General features: G+C 43.1%; 1 protein-coding gene across 1 annotated transcript in view; it reads left to right on the top strand.

Moving 5' to 3' along the window:
* LOC129861390 (potassium voltage-gated channel subfamily A member 10-like) overlaps positions 1-17,440 on the top strand; it is a 34,506-nt gene extending 17,066 nt beyond the window's left edge. Inside the window, exon 2 of the mRNA XM_055932788.1 lies at positions 13,614-17,440. Coding sequence (XP_055788763.1) covers positions 14,712-16,649 — 1,938 coding nt within the window. The 5' untranslated portion in view covers positions 13,614-14,711 and the 3' untranslated portion in view covers positions 16,650-17,440. The remainder of the gene's footprint in view (positions 1-13,613) is intronic.
* The last annotated feature ends 223 nt before the right edge of the window (positions 17,441-17,663 follow it).

Below are 17,663 nucleotides of genomic sequence, written 5' to 3'. Positions count from 1 at the left end.
ACAGTCTGATGGTGATAGAAGCTGTTCACCAGTCTGATGGTAATAGAAGCAGTTCAACAGTCTGATGGTGATAGAAGCTGTTCAACAGTCTGATGGTGATAGAAGCTGTTCAACAGGCTGATGGTAATGGAAGCTGTTCAACAGTCTGATGGTGATAGAAGCTGTTCAACAGTCTGATGGTGATAGAAGCTGTTCAACAGTCTGATGGTGATAGAAGCTGTTCAACAGTCTGATGGTAATAGAAGCTGTTCAACAGTCTGATGGTAATAGAAGCTGTTCAACAGTCTGATGGTAATAGAAGCTGTTCAACAGTCTGATGGTAATAGAAGCTGTTCAACAGTCTGATGGTGATAGAAGCTGTTCAACAGTCTGATGGTAATAATAGCTGTTCAACAGTCTGATGGTAATAGAAGCTGTTCAACAGTCTGATGGTGATAGAAGCTGTTCAACAGTCTGATGGTAATAGAAGCTGTTCAACAGTCTGATGGTAATAGAAGCTGTTCAACAGTCTGATGGTGATAGAAGCTGTTCAACAGTCTGATGGTAATAGAAGCTGTTCAACAGTCTGATGGTAATAGAAGCTGTTCAACAGTCTGATGGTGATAGAAGCTGTTCAACAGTCTGATGGTAATAGAAGCTTTTCAACAGTCTGATGGTAATAGAAGCTGTTCAACAGTCTGATGGTAATAGAAGCTGTTCAACAGTCTGATGGTAATAGAAGCTGTTCAACAGTCTGATTTTAATAGAAGCTGTTCAACAGTCTGATGGTAATGGAAGCTGTTCAACAGTCTGATGGTAATAGAAGCTGTTCAACAGTCTGATGGTAATAGAAGCTGTTCAACAGTCTGATGGTAATAGAAGCTGTTCAACAGTCTGATGGTAATGGAAGCTGTTCAACAGTCTGATGGTAATAGAAGCTGTTCAACAGTCTGATGGTAATAGAAGCTGTTCAACAGTCTGATGGTAATAGAAGCTGTTCAACAGTCTGATGGTGATAGAAGCTGTTCAACAGTCTGATGGTAATAGAAGCTGTTCAACAGTCTGATGGTGATAGAAGCTGTTCAACAGTCTGATGGTGATAGAAGCTGTTCAACAGTCTGATGGTAATAGAAGCTGTTCAACAGTCTGATGGTGATAGAAGCTGTTCAACAGTCTGATGGTAATAGAAGCTGTTCAACAGTCTGATGGTAATAGAAGCTGTTCAACAGTCTGATGGTAATAGAAGCTGTTCAACAGTCTGATGGTAATAGAAGCTGTTCAACAGTCTGATGGTCTGGTGATAGAAGCTGTTCAACAGTCTGATGGTAATAGAAGCTGTTCAACAGTCTGATGGTAATAGAAGCTGTTCAACAGTCTGATGGTGATAGAAGCTGCTCAACAGTCTGATGGTAATAGAAGCTGTTCAACAGTCTGATGGTAATAGAAGCTGTTCAACAGTCTGATGGTAATAGAAGCTGTTCAACAGGCTGATGGTAATAGAAGCTGTTCAACAGTCTGATGGTAATAGAAGCTGTTTAACAGTCTGATGGTTATAGAAGCTGTTCAACAGTCTGATGGTAATAGAAGCTGTTCAACACTCTGATGGTAATAGAAGCTGTTCAACAGTCTGATGGTAATAGAAGCTGTTCAACAGTCTGATGGTGATAGAAGCTGTTCAACAGTCTGATGGTGATAGAAGCTGTTCAACAGTCTGATGGTGATAGAAGCTGTTCAACAGTCTGATGGTAATGGAAGCTGTTCAACAGTCTGATGGTGATAGAAGCTGTTCAACAGTCTGATGGTAATAGAAGCTGTTCAACAGTCTGATGGTGATAGAAGCTGTTCAACAGTCTGATGGTGATAGAAGCTGTTCAACAGTCTGATGGTAATAGAAGCTGTTCAACAGTCTGATGGTAATAGAAGCTGTTCAACAGTCTGATGGTAATAGAAGCTGTTCAACAGTCTGATGGTGATAGAAGCTGTTCGACAGTCTGATGGTAATAGAAGCTGTTCAACAGTCTGATGGTAATAGAAGCTGTTCAACAGTCTGATGGTGATAGAAGCTGTTCAACAGTCTGATGGTAATAGAAGCTGTTCAACAGTCTGATGGTGATAGAAGCTGTTCAACAGTCTGATGGTGATAGAAGCTGTTCACCAGTCTGATGGTAATAGAAGCAGTTCAACAGTCTGATGGTGATAGAAGCTGTTCAACAGTCTGATGGTGATAGAAGCTGTTCAACAGGCTGATGGTAATGGAAGCTGTTCAACAGTCTGATGGTGATAGAAGCTGTTCAACAGTCTGATGGTGATAGAAGCTGTTCAACAGTCTGATGGTGATAGATGCTGTTCAACAGTCTGATGGTAATAGAAGCTGTTCAACAGTCTGATGGTGATAGAAGCTGTTCAACAGTCTGATGGTGATAGAAGCTGTTCAACAGTCTGATGGTGATAGAAGCTGTTCAACAGTCTGATGGTGATAGAAGCTGTTCAACAGTCTGATGGTGATAGAAGCTGTTCAACAGTCTGATGGTGATAGAAGCTGTTCAACAGTCTGATGGTGATAGAAGCTGTTCAACAGTCTGATGGTGATAGAAGCTGTTCAACAGTCTGATGGTGATAGAAGCTGTTCAACAGTCTGATGGTAATGGAAGCTGTTCAACAGTCTGATGGTAATATAAGCTGTTCAACAGTCTGATGGTAATGGAAGCTGTTCAACAGTCTGATGGTAATAGAAGCTGTTCAACAGTCTGATGGTGATAGAAGCTGTTCAACAGTCTGATGGTGATAGAAGCTGTTCAACAGTCTGATGGTGATAGAAGCTGTTCAACAGTCTGATGGTAATAGAAGATGTTCAACAGTCTGATGGTGATAGAAGCTGTTCAACAGTCTGATGGTAATAGAAGCTGTTTAACAGTCTGATGGTGATAGAAGCTGTTTAACAGTCTGATGGTGATAGAAGCTGTTCAACAGTCTGATGGTGATAGAAGCTGTTCAACAGTCTGATGGTGATAGAAGCTGTTCAACAGTCTGATGGTAATAGAAGCCGTTCAACAGTCTGATGGTCTGATAATATAAGCTGTTCAACAGTCTGATGGTAATAGAAGCTGTTTAACAGTCTGATGGTAATAGAAGCTGTTCAACAGTCTGATGGTAAGAGAAGCTGTTCAACAGTCTGATGGTAATAGAAGCTGTTCTACAGTCTGATGGTAATAGAAGCTGTTCAACAGTCTGAGGGTAATAGAAGCTGTTCAACAGTCTGATGGTGATAGAAGCTGTTCAACAGTCTGATGGTAATAGAAGCTGTTCAACAGTCTGATGGTAATAGAAGCTGTTCAACAGTCTGATGGTAATAGAAGCTGTTCAACAGTCTGATGGTAATAGAAGCTGTTCAACAGTCTGATGGTGATAGAAGCTGTTCAACAGTCTGATGGTAATAGAAGCTGTTCAACAGTCTGATGGTAATAGAAGCTGTTCAACAGTCTGATGGTAATAGAAGCTGTTCAACAGTCTGATGGTAATAGAAGCTGTTCAACAGTCTGATGGTGATAGAAGCTGTTCAACAGTCTGATGGTAATAGAAGCTGTTCAACAGTCTGATGGTGATAGAAGCTGCTCAACAGTCTGATGGTAATAGAAGCTGTTCAACAGTCTGATGGTAGTAGAAGCTGTTCAACAGTCTGATGGTAATAGAAGCTGTTCAACAGTCTGATGGTAATAGAAGCTGTTCAACAGTCTGATGGTAATGGAAGCTGTTCAACAGTCTGATGGTAATATAAGCTGTTCAACAGTCTGATGGTAATGGAAGCTGTTCAACAGTCTGATGGTAATAGAAGCTGTTCAACAGTCTGATGGTGATAGAAGCTGTTCAACAGTCTGATGGTGATAGAAGCTGTTCAACAGTCTGATGGTGATAGAAGCTGTTCAACAGTCTGATGGTAATAGAAGCTGTTCAACAGTCTGATGGTGATAGAAGCTGTTCAACAGTCTGATGGTAATAGAAGCTGTTTAACAGTCTGATGGTGATAGAAGCAGTTCAACAGTCTGATGGTGATAGAAGCTGTTCAACAGTCTGATGGTGATAGAAGCTGTTCAACAGTCTGATGGTAATATAAGCCGTTCAACAGTCTGATGGTCTGATAATATAAGCTGTTCAACAGTCTGATGGTAATAGAAGCTGTTCAACAGTCTGATGGTAATAGAAGCTGTTCAACAGTCTGATGGTAATAGAAGCTGTTCAACAGTCTGATGGTAATAGAAGCTGTTCAACAGTCTGATGGTAATAGAAGCTGTTCAACAGTCTGATGGTGATAGAAGCTGTTCAACAGTCTGATGGTAATAGAAGCTGTTCAACAGTCTGATGGTAATAGAAGCTGTTCAACAGTCTGATGGTAATAGAAGCTGTTCAACAGTCTGATGGTGATAGAAGCTGTTCAACAGTCTGATGGTGATAGAAGCTGTTCAACAGTCTGATGGTAATAGAAGCTGTTCAACAGTCTGATGGTAATAGAAGCTGTTCAACAGTCTGATGGTAATAGAAGCTGTTCAACAGTCTGATGGTAATAGAAGCTGTTCAACAGTCTGATGGTAATAGAAGCTGTTCAACAGTCTGATGGTAATAGAAGCTGTTCAACAGTCTGATGGTAATAGAAGCTGTTCAACAGTCTGATGGTGATAGAAGCTGTTCAACAGTCTGATGGTAATAGAAGCTGTTCAACAGTCTGATGGTGATAGAAGCTGTTCAACAGTCTGATGGTAATAGAAGCTGTTCAACAGTCTGATGGTGATAGAAGCTGTTCAACAGTCTGATGGTCTGGTAATATAAGCTGTTCAACAGTCTGATGGTAATAGAAGCTGTTCAACATTCTGATGGTAATAGAAGCTGTTCAACAGTCTGATGGTAAGAGAAGCTGTTCAACAGTCTGATGGTAATAGAAGCTGTTCTACAGTCTGATGGTGATAGAAGCTGTTCAACAGTCTGATGGTAATAGAAGCTGTTCAACAGTCTGATGGTAATAGAAGCTGTTCAACAGTCTGATGGTAATAGAAGCTGTTCAACAGTCTGATGGTAATAGAAGCTGTTCAACAGTCTGATGGTGATAGAAGCTGTTCAACAGTCTGATGGTAATAATAGCTGTTCAACAGTCTGATGGTAATAGAAGCTGTTCAACAGTCTGATGGTGATAGAAGCTGTTCAACAGTCTGATGGTAATAGAAGCTGTTCAACAGTCTGATGGTAATAGAAGCTGTTCAACAGTCTGATGGTGATAGAAGCTGTTCAACAGTCTGATGGTAATAGAAGCTGTTCAACAGTCTGATGGTAATAGAAGCTGTTCAACAGTCTGATGGTGATAGAAGCTGTTCAACAGTCTGATGGTAATAGAAGCTGTTCAACAGTCTGATGGTAATAGAAGCTGTTCAACAGTCTGATGGTAATAGAAGCTGTTCAACAGTCTGATGGTAATAGAAGCTGTTCAACAGTCTGATTTTAATAGAAGCTGTTCAACAGTCTGATGGTAATGGAAGCTGTTCAACAGTCTGATGGTAATAGAAGCTGTTCAACAGTCTGATGGTAATAGAAGCTGTTCAACAGTCTGATGGTAATAGAAGCTGTTCAACAGTCTGATGGTAATGGAAGCTGTTCAACAGTCTGATGGTAATAGAAGCTGTTCAACAGTCTGATGGTAATAGAAGCTGTTCAACAGTCTGATGGTAATAGAAGCTGTTCAACAGTCTGATGGTGATAGAAGCTGTTCAACAGTCTGATGGTAATAGAAGCTGTTCAACAGTCTGATGGTGATAGAAGCTGTTCAACAGTCTGATGGTGATAGAAGCTGTTCAACAGTCTGATGGTAATAGAAGCTGTTCAACAGTCTGATGGTGATAGAAGCTGTTCAACAGTCTGATGGTAATAGAAGCTGTTCAACAGTCTGATGGTAATAGAAGCTGTTCAACAGTCTGATGGTAATAGAAGCTGTTCAACAGTCTGATGGTAATAGAAGCTGTTCAACAGTCTGATGGTCTGGTGATAGAAGCTGTTCAACAGTCTGATGGTAATAGAAGCTGTTCAACAGTCTGATGGTAATAGAAGCTGTTCAACAGTCTGATGGTGATAGAAGCTGCTCAACAGTCTGATGGTAATAGAAGCTGTTCAACAGTCTGATGGTAATAGAAGCTGTTCAACAGTCTGATGGTAATAGAAGCTGTTCAACAGGCTGATGGTAATAGAAGCTGTTCAACAGTCTGATGGTAATAGAAGCTGTTTAACAGTCTGATGGTGATAGAAGCTGTTCAACAGTCTGATGGTAATAGAAGCTGTTCAACACTCTGATGGTAATAGAAGCTGTTCAACAGTCTGATGGTAATAGAAGCTGTTCAACAGTCTGATGGTGATAGAAGCTGTTCAACAGTCTGATGGTGATAGAAGCTGTTCAACAGTCTGATGGTGATAGAAGCTGTTCAACAGTCTGATGGTAATGGAAGCTGTTCAACAGTCTGATGGTGATAGAAGCTGTTCAACAGTCTGATGGTAATAGAAGCTGTTCAACAGTCTGATGGTGATAGAAGCTGTTCAACAGTCTGATGGTGATAGAAGCTGTTCAACAGTCTGATGGTAATAGAAGCTGTTCAACAGTCTGATGGTAATAGAAGCTGTTCAACAGTCTGATGGTAATAGAAGCTGTTCAACAGTCTGATGGTGATAGAAGCTGTTCGACAGTCTGATGGTAATAGAAGCTGTTCAACAGTCTGATGGTGATAGAAGCTGTTCACCAGTCTGATGGTAATAGAAGCAGTTCAACAGTCTGATGGTGATAGAAGCTGTTCAACAGTCTGATGGTGATAGAAGCTGTTCAACAGGCTGATGGTAATGGAAGCTGTTCAACAGTCTGATGGTGATAGAAGCTGTTCAACAGTCTGATGGTGATAGAAGCTGTTCAACAGTCTGATGGTGATAGAAGCTGTTCAACAGTCTGATGGTAATAGAAGCTGTTCAACAGTCTGATGGTAATAGAAGCTGTTCAACAGTCTGATGGTAATAGAAGCTGTTCAACAGTCTGATGGTAATAGAAGCTGTTCAACAGTCTGATGGTGATAGAAGCTGTTCAACAGTCTGATGGTAATAATAGCTGTTCAACAGTCTGATGGTAATAGAAGCTGTTCAACAGTCTGATGGTGATAGAAGCTGTTCAACAGTCTGATGGTAATAGAAGCTGTTCAACAGTCTGATGGTAATAGAAGCTGTTCAACAGTCTGATGGTGATAGAAGCTGTTCAACAGTCTGATGGTAATAGAAGCTGTTCAACAGTCTGATGGTAATAGAAGCTGTTCAACAGTCTGATGGTGATAGAAGCTGTTCAACAGTCTGATGGTAATAGAAGCTGTTCAACAGTCTGATGGTAATAGAAGCTGTTCAACAGTCTGATGGTAATAGAAGCTGTTCAACAGTCTGATGGTAATAGAAGCTGTTCAACAGTCTGATTTTAATAGAAGCTGTTCAACAGTCTGATGGTAATGGAAGCTGTTCAACAGTCTGATGGTAATAGAAGCTGTTCAACAGTCTGATGGTAATAGAAGCTGTTCAACAGTCTGATGGTAATAGAAGCTGTTCAACAGTCTGATGGTAATGGAAGCTGTTCAACAGTCTGATGGTAATAGAAGCTGTTCAACAGTCTGATGGTAATAGAAGCTGTTCAACAGTCTGATGGTAATAGAAGCTGTTCAACAGTCTGATGGTGATAGAAGCTGTTCAACAGTCTGATGGTAATAGAAGCTGTTCAACAGTCTGATGGTGATAGAAGCTGTTCAACAGTCTGATGGTGATAGAAGCTGTTCAACAGTCTGATGGTAATAGAAGCTGTTCAACAGTCTGATGGTGATAGAAGCTGTTCAACAGTCTGATGGTAATAGAAGCTGTTCAACAGTCTGATGGTAATAGAAGCTGTTCAACAGTCTGATGGTAATAGAAGCTGTTCAACAGTCTGATGGTAATAGAAGCTGTTCAACAGTCTGATGGTCTGGTGATAGAAGCTGTTCAACAGTCTGATGGTAATAGAAGCTGTTCAACAGTCTGATGGTAATAGAAGCTGTTCAACAGTCTGATGGTGATAGAAGCTGCTCAACAGTCTGATGGTAATAGAAGCTGTTCAACAGTCTGATGGTAATAGAAGCTGTTCAACAGTCTGATGGTAATAGAAGCTGTTCAACAGGCTGATGGTAATAGAAGCTGTTCAACAGTCTGATGGTAATAGAAGCTGTTTAACAGTCTGATGGTGATAGAAGCTGTTCAACAGTCTGATGGTAATAGAAGCTGTTCAACACTCTGATGGTAATAGAAGCTGTTCAACAGTCTGATGGTAATAGAAGCTGTTCAACAGTCTGATGGTGATAGAAGCTGTTCAACAGTCTGATGGTGATAGAAGCTGTTCAACAGTCTGATGGTGATAGAAGCTGTTCAACAGTCTGATGGTAATGGAAGCTGTTCAACAGTCTGATGGTGATAGAAGCTGTTCAACAGTCTGATGGTAATAGAAGCTGTTCAACAGTCTGATGGTGATAGAAGCTGTTCAACAGTCTGATGGTGATAGAAGCTGTTCAACAGTCTGATGGTAATAGAAGCTGTTCAACAGTCTGATGGTAATAGAAGCTGTTCAACAGTCTGATGGTAATAGAAGCTGTTCAACAGTCTGATGGTGATAGAAGCTGTTCAACAGTCTGATGGTAATAGAAGCTGTTCAACAGTCTGATGGTGATAGAAGCTGTTCACCAGTCTGATGGTAATAGAAGCAGTTCAACAGTCTGATGGTGATAGAAGCTGTTCAACAGTCTGATGGTGATAGAAGCTGTTCAACAGGCTGATGGTAATGGAAGCTGTTCAACAGTCTGATGGTGATAGAAGCTGTTCAACAGTCTGATGGTGATAGAAGCTGTTCAACAGTCTGATGGTGATAGAAGCTGTTCAACAGTCTGATGGTAATAGAAGCTGTTCAACAGTCTGATGGTGATAGAAGCTGTTCAACAGTCTGATGGTGATAGAAGCTGTTCAACAGTCTGATGGTGATAGAAGCTGTTCAACAGTCTGATGGTGATAGAAGCTGTTCAACAGTCTGATGGTGATAGAAGCTGTTCAACAGTCTGATGGTGATAGAAGCTGTTCAACAGTCTGATGGTGATAGAAGCTGTTCAACAGTCTGATGGTGATAGAAGCTGTTCAACAGTCTGATGGTGATAGAAGCTGTTCAACAGTCTGATGGTAATGGAAGCTGTTCAACAGTCTGATGGTAATATAAGCTGTTCAACAGTCTGATGGTAATGGAAGCTGTTCAACAGTCTGATGGTAATAGAAGCTGTTCAACAGTCTGATGGTGATAGAAGCTGTTCAACAGTCTGATGGTGATAGAAGCTGTTCAACAGTCTGATGGTGATAGAAGCTGTTCAACAGTCTGATGGTAATAGAAGATGTTCAACAGTCTGATGGTGATAGAAGCTGTTCAACAGTCTGATGGTAATAGAAGCTGTTTAACAGTCTGATGGTGATAGAAGCTGTTTAACAGTCTGATGGTGATAGAAGCTGTTCAACAGTCTGATGGTGATAGAAGCTGTTCAACAGTCTGATGGTGATAGAAGCTGTTCAACAGTCTGATGGTAATAGAAGCCGTTCAACAGTCTGATGGTCTGATAATATAAGCTGTTCAACAGTCTGATGGTAATAGAAGCTGTTTAACAGTCTGATGGTAATAGAAGCTGTTCAACAGTCTGATGGTAAGAGAAGCTGTTCAACAGTCTGATGGTAATAGAAGCTGTTCTACAGTCTGATGGTAATAGAAGCTGTTCAACAGTCTGAGGGTAATAGAAGCTGTTCAACAGTCTGATGGTGATAGAAGCTGTTCAACAGTCTGATGGTAATAGAAGCTGTTCAACAGTCTGATGGTAATAGAAGCTGTTCAACAGTCTGATGGTAATAGAAGCTGTTCAACAGTCTGATGGTAATAGAAGCTGTTCAACAGTCTGATGGTGATAGAAGCTGTTCAACAGTCTGATGGTAATAGAAGCTGTTCAACAGTCTGATGGTAATAGAAGCTGTTCAACAGTCTGATGGTAATAGAAGCTGTTCAACAGTCTGATGGTAATAGAAGCTGTTCAACAGTCTGATGGTGATAGAAGCTGTTCAACAGTCTGATGGTAATAGAAGCTGTTCAACAGTCTGATGGTGATAGAAGCTGCTCAACAGTCTGATGGTAATAGAAGCTGTTCAACAGTCTGATGGTAGTAGAAGCTGTTCAACAGTCTGATGGTAATAGAAGCTGTTCAACAGTCTGATGGTAATAGAAGCTGTTCAACAGTCTGATGGTAATATAAGCTGTTCAACAGTCTGATGGTAATATAAGCTGTTCAACAGTCTGATGGTAATAGAAGCTGTTTAACAGTCTGATGGTGATAGAAGCAGTTCAACAGTCTGATGGTGATAGAAGCTGTTCAACAGTCTGATGGTGATAGAAGCTGTTCAACAGTCTGATGGTAATATAAGCCGTTCAACAGTCTGATGGTCTGATAATATAAGCTGTTCAACAGTCTGATGGTAATAGAAGCTGTTCAACAGTCTGATGGTAATAGAAGCTGTTCAACAGTCTGATGGTAATAGAAGCTGTTCAACAGTCTGATGGTAATAGAAGCTGTTCAACAGTCTGATGGTAATAGAAGCTGTTCAACAGTCTGATGGTGATAGAAGCTGTTCAACAGTCTGATGGTAATAGAAGCTGTTCAACAGTCTGATGGTAATAGAAGCTGTTCAACAGTCTGATGGTAATAGAAGCTGTTCAACAGTCTGATGGTGATAGAAGCTGTTCAACAGTCTGATGGTGATAGAAGCTGTTCAACAGTCTGATGGTAATAGAAGCTGTTCAACAGTCTGATGGTAATAGAAGCTGTTCAACAGTCTGATGGTAATAGAAGCTGTTCAACAGTCTGATGGTGATAGAAGCTGTTCAACAGTCTGATGGTGATAGAAGCTGTTCAACAGTCTGATGGTAATAGAAGCTGTTCAACAGTCTGATGGTGATAGAAGCTGTTCAACAGTCTGATGGTAATAGAAGCTGTTCAACAGTCTGATGGTGATAGAAGCTGTTCAACAGTCTGATGGTCTGGTAATATAAGCTGTTCAACAGTCTGATGGTAATAGAAGCTGTTCAACAGTCTGATGGTAATAGAAGCTGTTCAACAGTCTGATGGTAAGAGAAGCTGTTCAACAGTCTGATGGTAATAGAAGCTGTTCTACAGTCTGATGGTGATAGAAGCTGTTCAACAGTCTGATGGTAATAGAAGCTGTTCAACAGTCTGATGGTAATAGAAGCTGTTCAACAGTCTGATGGTAATAGAAGCTGTTCAACAGTCTGATGGTAATAGAAGCTGTTCAACAGTCTGATGGTGATAGAAGCTGTTCAACAGTCTGATGGTAATAATAGCTGTTCAACAGTCTGATGGTAATAGAAGCTGTTCAACAGTCTGATGGTGATAGAAGCTGTTCAACAGTCTGATGGTAATAGAAGCTGTTCAACAGTCTGATGGTAATAGAAGCTGTTCAACAGTCTGATGGTGATAGAAGCTGTTCAACAGTCTGATGGTAATAGAAGCTGTTCAACAGTCTGATGGTAATAGAAGCTGTTCAACAGTCTGATGGTGATAGAAGCTGTTCAACAGTCTGATGGTAATAGAAGCTGTTCAACAGTCTGATGGTAATAGAAGCTGTTCAACAGTCTGATGGTAATAGAAGCTGTTCAACAGTCTGATGGTAATAGAAGCTGTTCAACAGTCTGATTTTAATAGAAGCTGTTCAACAGTCTGATGGTAATGGAAGCTGTTCAACAGTCTGATGGTAATAGAAGCTGTTCAACAGTCTGATGGTAATAGAAGCTGTTCAACAGTCTGATGGTAATAGAAGCTGTTCAACAGTCTGATGGTAATGGAAGCTGTTCAACAGTCTGATGGTAATAGAAGCTGTTCAACAGTCTGATGGTAATAGAAGCTGTTCAACAGTCTGATGGTAATAGAAGCTGTTCAACAGTCTGATGGTGATAGAAGCTGTTCAACAGTCTGATGGTAATAGAAGCTGTTCAACAGTCTGATGGTGATAGAAGCTGTTCAACAGTCTGATGGTGATAGAAGCTGTTCAACAGTCTGATGGTAATAGAAGCTGTTCAACAGTCTGATGGTGATAGAAGCTGTTCAACAGTCTGATGGTAATAGAAGCTGTTGAACAGTCTGATGGTAATAGAAGCTGTTCAACAGTCTGATGGTAATAGAAGCTGTTCAACAGTCTGATGGTAATAGAAGCTGTTCAACAGTCTGATGGTCTGGTGATAGAAGCTGTTCAACAGTCTGATGGTAATAGAAGCTGTTCAACAGTCTGATGGTAATAGAAGCTGTTCAACAGTCTGATGGTGATAGAAGCTGTTCAACAGTCTGATGGTGATAGAAGTTGTTCAACAGTCTGATGGTAATAGAAGCTGTTCAACAGTCTGATGGTAATGGGAGCTGTTCAACAGTCTGATGGTAATAGAAGCTGTTCAACAGTCTGATGGTAATAGAAGCTGTTCAACAGTCTGATGGTAATAGAAGCTGTTCAACAGTCTGATGGTAATAGAAGCTGTTCAACAGTCTGATGGTAATAGAAGCTGTTCAACAGTCTGATGGTGATAGAAGCTGTTCAACAGTCTGATGGTAATAGAAGCTGTTCAACAGTCTGATGGTAATAGAAGCTGTTCAACAGTCTGATGGTAATAGAAGCTGTTCAACAGACTGATTTTAATAGAAGCTGCTCAACAGTCTGATGGTAATAGAAGCTGTTCAACAGTCTGATGGTGATAGAAGCTGTTCAACAGTCTGATGGTAATAGAAGCTGTTCAACAGTCTGATGGTAATGGAAGCTGTTCAACAGTCTGATGGTGATAGAAGCTGTTCAACAGTCTGATGGTAATGGAAGCTGTTCAACAGTCTGATGGTGATAGAAGCTGTTCAACAGTCTGATGGTAATAGAAGCTGTTCAACAGTCTAATGGTAATAGAAGCTGTTCAACAGTCTGATGGTCTGGTGATAGAAGCTGTTCAACAGTCTGATGGTAATAGAAGCTGTTTAACAGTCTGATGGTGATAGAAGCTGTTCAACAGTCTGATGGTAATAGAAGCTGTTCAACAGTCTGATGGTAATAGAAGCTGTTCAACAGTCTGATGGTGATAGAAGCTGTTCAACAGTCTGATGGTGATAGAAGCTGTTCAACAGTCTGATGGTGATAGAAGCTGTTCAACAGTCTGATGGTGATAGAAGCTGTTCAACAGTCTGATGGTGATAGAAGCTGTTCAACAGTCTGATGGTGATAGAAGCTGTTCAACAGTCTGAATGCTTGACTTTCATAATTGTATCTGTTATACTTGGATGTGTAGTGCCAGCGTTTGTTGCTGGCATGTCATGCCTAAGTTTACTAATTTTCCCAATGATAAAATTATTAACGTAATTGGCAATATCAGTGGGTTTTCCGTTGAATGAGCCTGTGTGTGTGCCAAGCATCGGGGTTTCAGTGTCAATCTCTCTCTCTCTCTCTCTCTGTCTCTCTCTCTCTTTCCCCCCCCCCCCCCCCCCCCACTGCAGGTATGAGAAAGGAGAAGGTGTGTGTAGCAGAGGTGATGAAGCATCTGTTGACTGCTGGAAAGCCCTTCACCCTGTTACCCTGAAGACTGCTTCCATCTCTGGGAATTAGAGCCTGAAGACTGCTTCCATCTCTGGGAATTAGAGCCTGAAGACTGCTTCCATCTCTGGGAATTAGAGACTGAAGACTGCTTCCATCTCTGGGAATTAGAGCCTGAAGACTGCTTCCATCTCTGGGAATTAGAGCCTGAAGACTGCTTCCATCTCTGGGAATTAAAGCCTGAAGACTGCTTCCATCTCTGGGAATTAGAGCCTGAAGACTGCTTCCCTCTCTGGGAATTAGAGCCTGAAGACTGCTTCCATCTCTGGGAATTAGAGCCTGAAGACTGCTTCCATCTCTGGGAATTAGAGCCTGAAGACTGCTTCCATCTCTGGGAATTAGAGACTGAAGACTGCTTCCATCTCTGGGAATTAGAGCCTGAAGACTGCTTCCATCTCTGGGAATTAGAGCCTGAAGACTGCTTCTATCTCTGGGAATTAGAGCCTGAAGACTGCTTCCATCTCTGGGAATTAGAGACTGAAGACTGCTTCCATCTCTGGGAATTAGAGCCTGAAGACTGCTTCCATCTCTGGGAATTAGAGACTGAAGACTGCTTCCATCTCTGGGAATTAGAGCCTGAAGACTGCTTCCATCTCTGGGAATTAGAGCCTGAAGACTGCTTCTATCTCTAGGAATTAGAGCCTGAAGACACTGGCCCTCTTATAGGCAGCTGAGGTCTGCCGTTCTGTGGATCTTCTCACCTGGACAGAGGGCTTGCATCAAACCCTCCTGGACCAGACTTGCCTGGATGGGCCTACCCTGGTCTACACCTCCTTTCCTCCCTCTCTCTGGAACCTGTATTAAAGGTCTCTTGACTAGTCTACTCTGGTCTTCACCTCTAGTCCTCTGAGTGTCCTGGGACGTGTTTTAAGAACCAGGGTCTAGGTGTACTTGCAGCAACAGCAGTACTGGTAGTAGTAGTAGTAGTAGTATTAATAGTAGTAGTTGTAGCAGCAGTATTAGCAGTTGTAGTAGCCCCCCCCCCCCCAGCAGCAGCAGCCATGGAGGCGGCTCTAGTGGACTTTGAGAGTCTAGACGACTCCAGCCTGGAAGATGAGGTGGATAACCCAGACATCCCGGACGAGACCACGACCCTGACGGTCGACATGCCCCCCGAAAACTGCTCCATCCACGGCTCCCACCACCTCCTTTCCCCTCAGCCCAACCTCACATCCACTCTCCAGCACCACTACCCCTCCGAACACTCCTCCTACCACCTCCTTTCCCCTCAGCCCAACCTCACATCCACCCCCCAGCACCACTACCCCTCCGAACACTGCTCCTACCAACTCCTTTCCCCTCAGCCTAACCTCACATCCACCCCCCAGCACCACTACCCCTCCGAACACTCCTCCCAAAGGAGGAATACCTCCCCCTGCCCGTACTCCTCCCCCAATACACTGGATGTGCCCCAGTCACCCGTCATGCCACCCCACAGCAGGAGGGGGCGTCCTAGCTGTGCCAGCATGATCTCCAACTGGAAGTTGCTGCTGAGTAGCGAGACCCAGACGCAGAGCGAGACCATCTTCAGCCGGCTGGCTAAGGAGTGCTGTGAGGATGTGTTCGTGGACAAGACAGGTCTAGACGACGGAGACCAGAAGGTCATCATCAACATCGCCGGGCTACGCTTCGAGACGCAGCTCAAAACCCTCGACCAGTTCCCTGAGACTCTTCTGGGGGACCCTATGAAGAGGATGGACTACTTTGACCCCATGAGGAATGAGTATTTCTTTGACAGGAACCGGCCCAGCTTCGATGGCATCCTGTACTACTACCAGTCAGGAGGAAAGATCCGCAGGCCGGCCAACGTTCCGCTGGATGTGTTTGCTGATGAGATCGTGTTCTATGAGCTGGGGAGTGACGCCATGGAGCAGTTCAGAGAGGACGAGGGCTTCATCAAGGAAGTGGAGATCCCTCTCCCGACCAACGAGATATACCGGCAGTTCTGGCTGCTGTTCGAGTACCCCGAGAGTTCCAACGCGGCACGCGGCGTGGCGCTGGTCTCCGTGTTTGTCATCGTTATCTCCATCATCATCTTCTGTATGGAGACGCTACCGGAGTTCCGGGATAACTCCCTGGACCCCGTCCTACCCACCACCGTCACGCATCTGATGCCTTTCAATGGGAACCTATCGTTGGGCGGCCATGGGTCCTTGTTCCCGCCCTCGCCCACACCCAAAACGATCACCTCCACGTTCTCCGACCCGTTCTTCATCATCGAGACGGCCTGCATCGTCTGGTTCTTCTTCGAGCTGGTGGTGCGCTTTGTGGTCTGTCCCTCCAAGAGCAACTTCTTCCACAACCTCATGAACATCATCGACATTGTCTCCATCATCCCGTACTTCGTCACCTTGGTAACGGAGCTGGTCACCACCCCGGACCAGAACTCCAGCCAGAACATGTCCCTGGCCATCCTTCGTATCATCCGTCTGGTCAGGGTGTTCAGGATCTTCAAGTTGTCCAGACACTCCAAGGGGCTCCAGATCCTAGGCCAGACCCTGAAGGCCAGCATGCGGGAGCTTGGCCTCCTCATATTCTTCCTCTTCATCGGAGTCATCCTCTTCTCTAGTGCCATCTACTTTGCTGAAGTGGACGAGCCCAGCACACAGTTCGTCAGCATTCCTGACGGCTCCTGGTGGGCCGTGGTCACCATGACTACGGTGGGCTACGGCGACATGTGCCCGATCACCATGGGCGGTAAGATGGTGGGGACGCTGTGCGCCATCGCCGGCGTGCTGACCATCGCCCTACCCGTCCCCGTCATCGTGTCCAACTTCAACTACTTCTACCACCGGGAGACGGAGGCAGAGGACAAGCAGCCGTTGGCGGATGCAGCAGAGCTGGCCATGAAGGCCTCAGGAGAGAGTAAACATGGGAGTAGCACCTCTCTGAACAAGACCAACGGGACCTGGCAGGGTGACAAGTTCACTGGCCTCTGAGATTTACAGAGACTGACCGGTCCACTGTAGAAGAGACAATGTGTGACAGAGAGACACAGATAGACTGACCTGTCCACTGACTGGGGCAGATAGATATAGACTGACCTGTCCACTGTGAGGACAGAGAGATATAGACTTACCTGTCCATTGTCTAGGGCAGATAGATATAGACTGACCTGCCCACTGTCGGGGGCAGATAGATATAGACTGACCTGCCCACTGTCTGGGGCAGAGAGCTATATTCTGACCTGTCCACTATGGAAGATTGAGACAGAGAAAGGCAGAGGGACATCTGTGAGCTGCGAGACACACACAACTCATTCTCTCCTGTCCTCTGGGAGACAGACATAAAGTCACCCATGTGGGAAGACACAGCTACACCGGCTCTTTACTGTCAGATAAGATGGTAGGGAAACCATTGTTTTAAATGACAGAAAGTGTTAGGTCTGATAGATCATGCATGGAGTTGTTGTGTTACTTGTCTTGAATTTATTTTTAATATTGTATAATAAACAACTCTTACCTCAGTGCAAATAGTGACCGGTAACATAAACACATAGTAACTGGTAACAAATCAATCAAATACAATCAAATCACATTTTATTTGTCACATGCGCCGAATACAACAGGTGTAGACCTTACTGTGAAATGCTGAATACAACAAGTGTAGACCTTACTGTGAAATGCTGAATACAACAAGTGTAGACCTTACTGTGAAATGCTGAATACAACAAGTGTAGACCTTACTGTGAAATTCTTACTTACAAGCCTTTAACCAACAATGCAGTTCAAGAAATAGAGTTGAAAAAATATTTACTAAATAAACTAAAGTAAAAAAATAAAATAAAAAGGTAATACAAGAAGATTACATAACAATAATGAGGCTATATACAAGGGGTACTGAGTCAATGTGGGGGGGTACAGGTTAGTCAGGGAAATTTGTAAAGTGACTATGCATAGATAATAAACAGCAGTGCCATTTGATTGTTCATCAGTCTAGAAGCTGTTAAGGAG

The sequence above is a fragment of the Salvelinus fontinalis genome, chromosome 8, assembly GCF_029448725.1.
Source record: "Salvelinus fontinalis isolate EN_2023a chromosome 8, ASM2944872v1, whole genome shotgun sequence".
Lineage (NCBI taxonomy): Eukaryota > Metazoa > Chordata > Actinopteri > Salmoniformes > Salmonidae > Salvelinus > Salvelinus fontinalis.
Note: the sequence above shows the minus strand (reverse complement) of the source record. Positions and strands in the feature narration are given on the sequence as shown.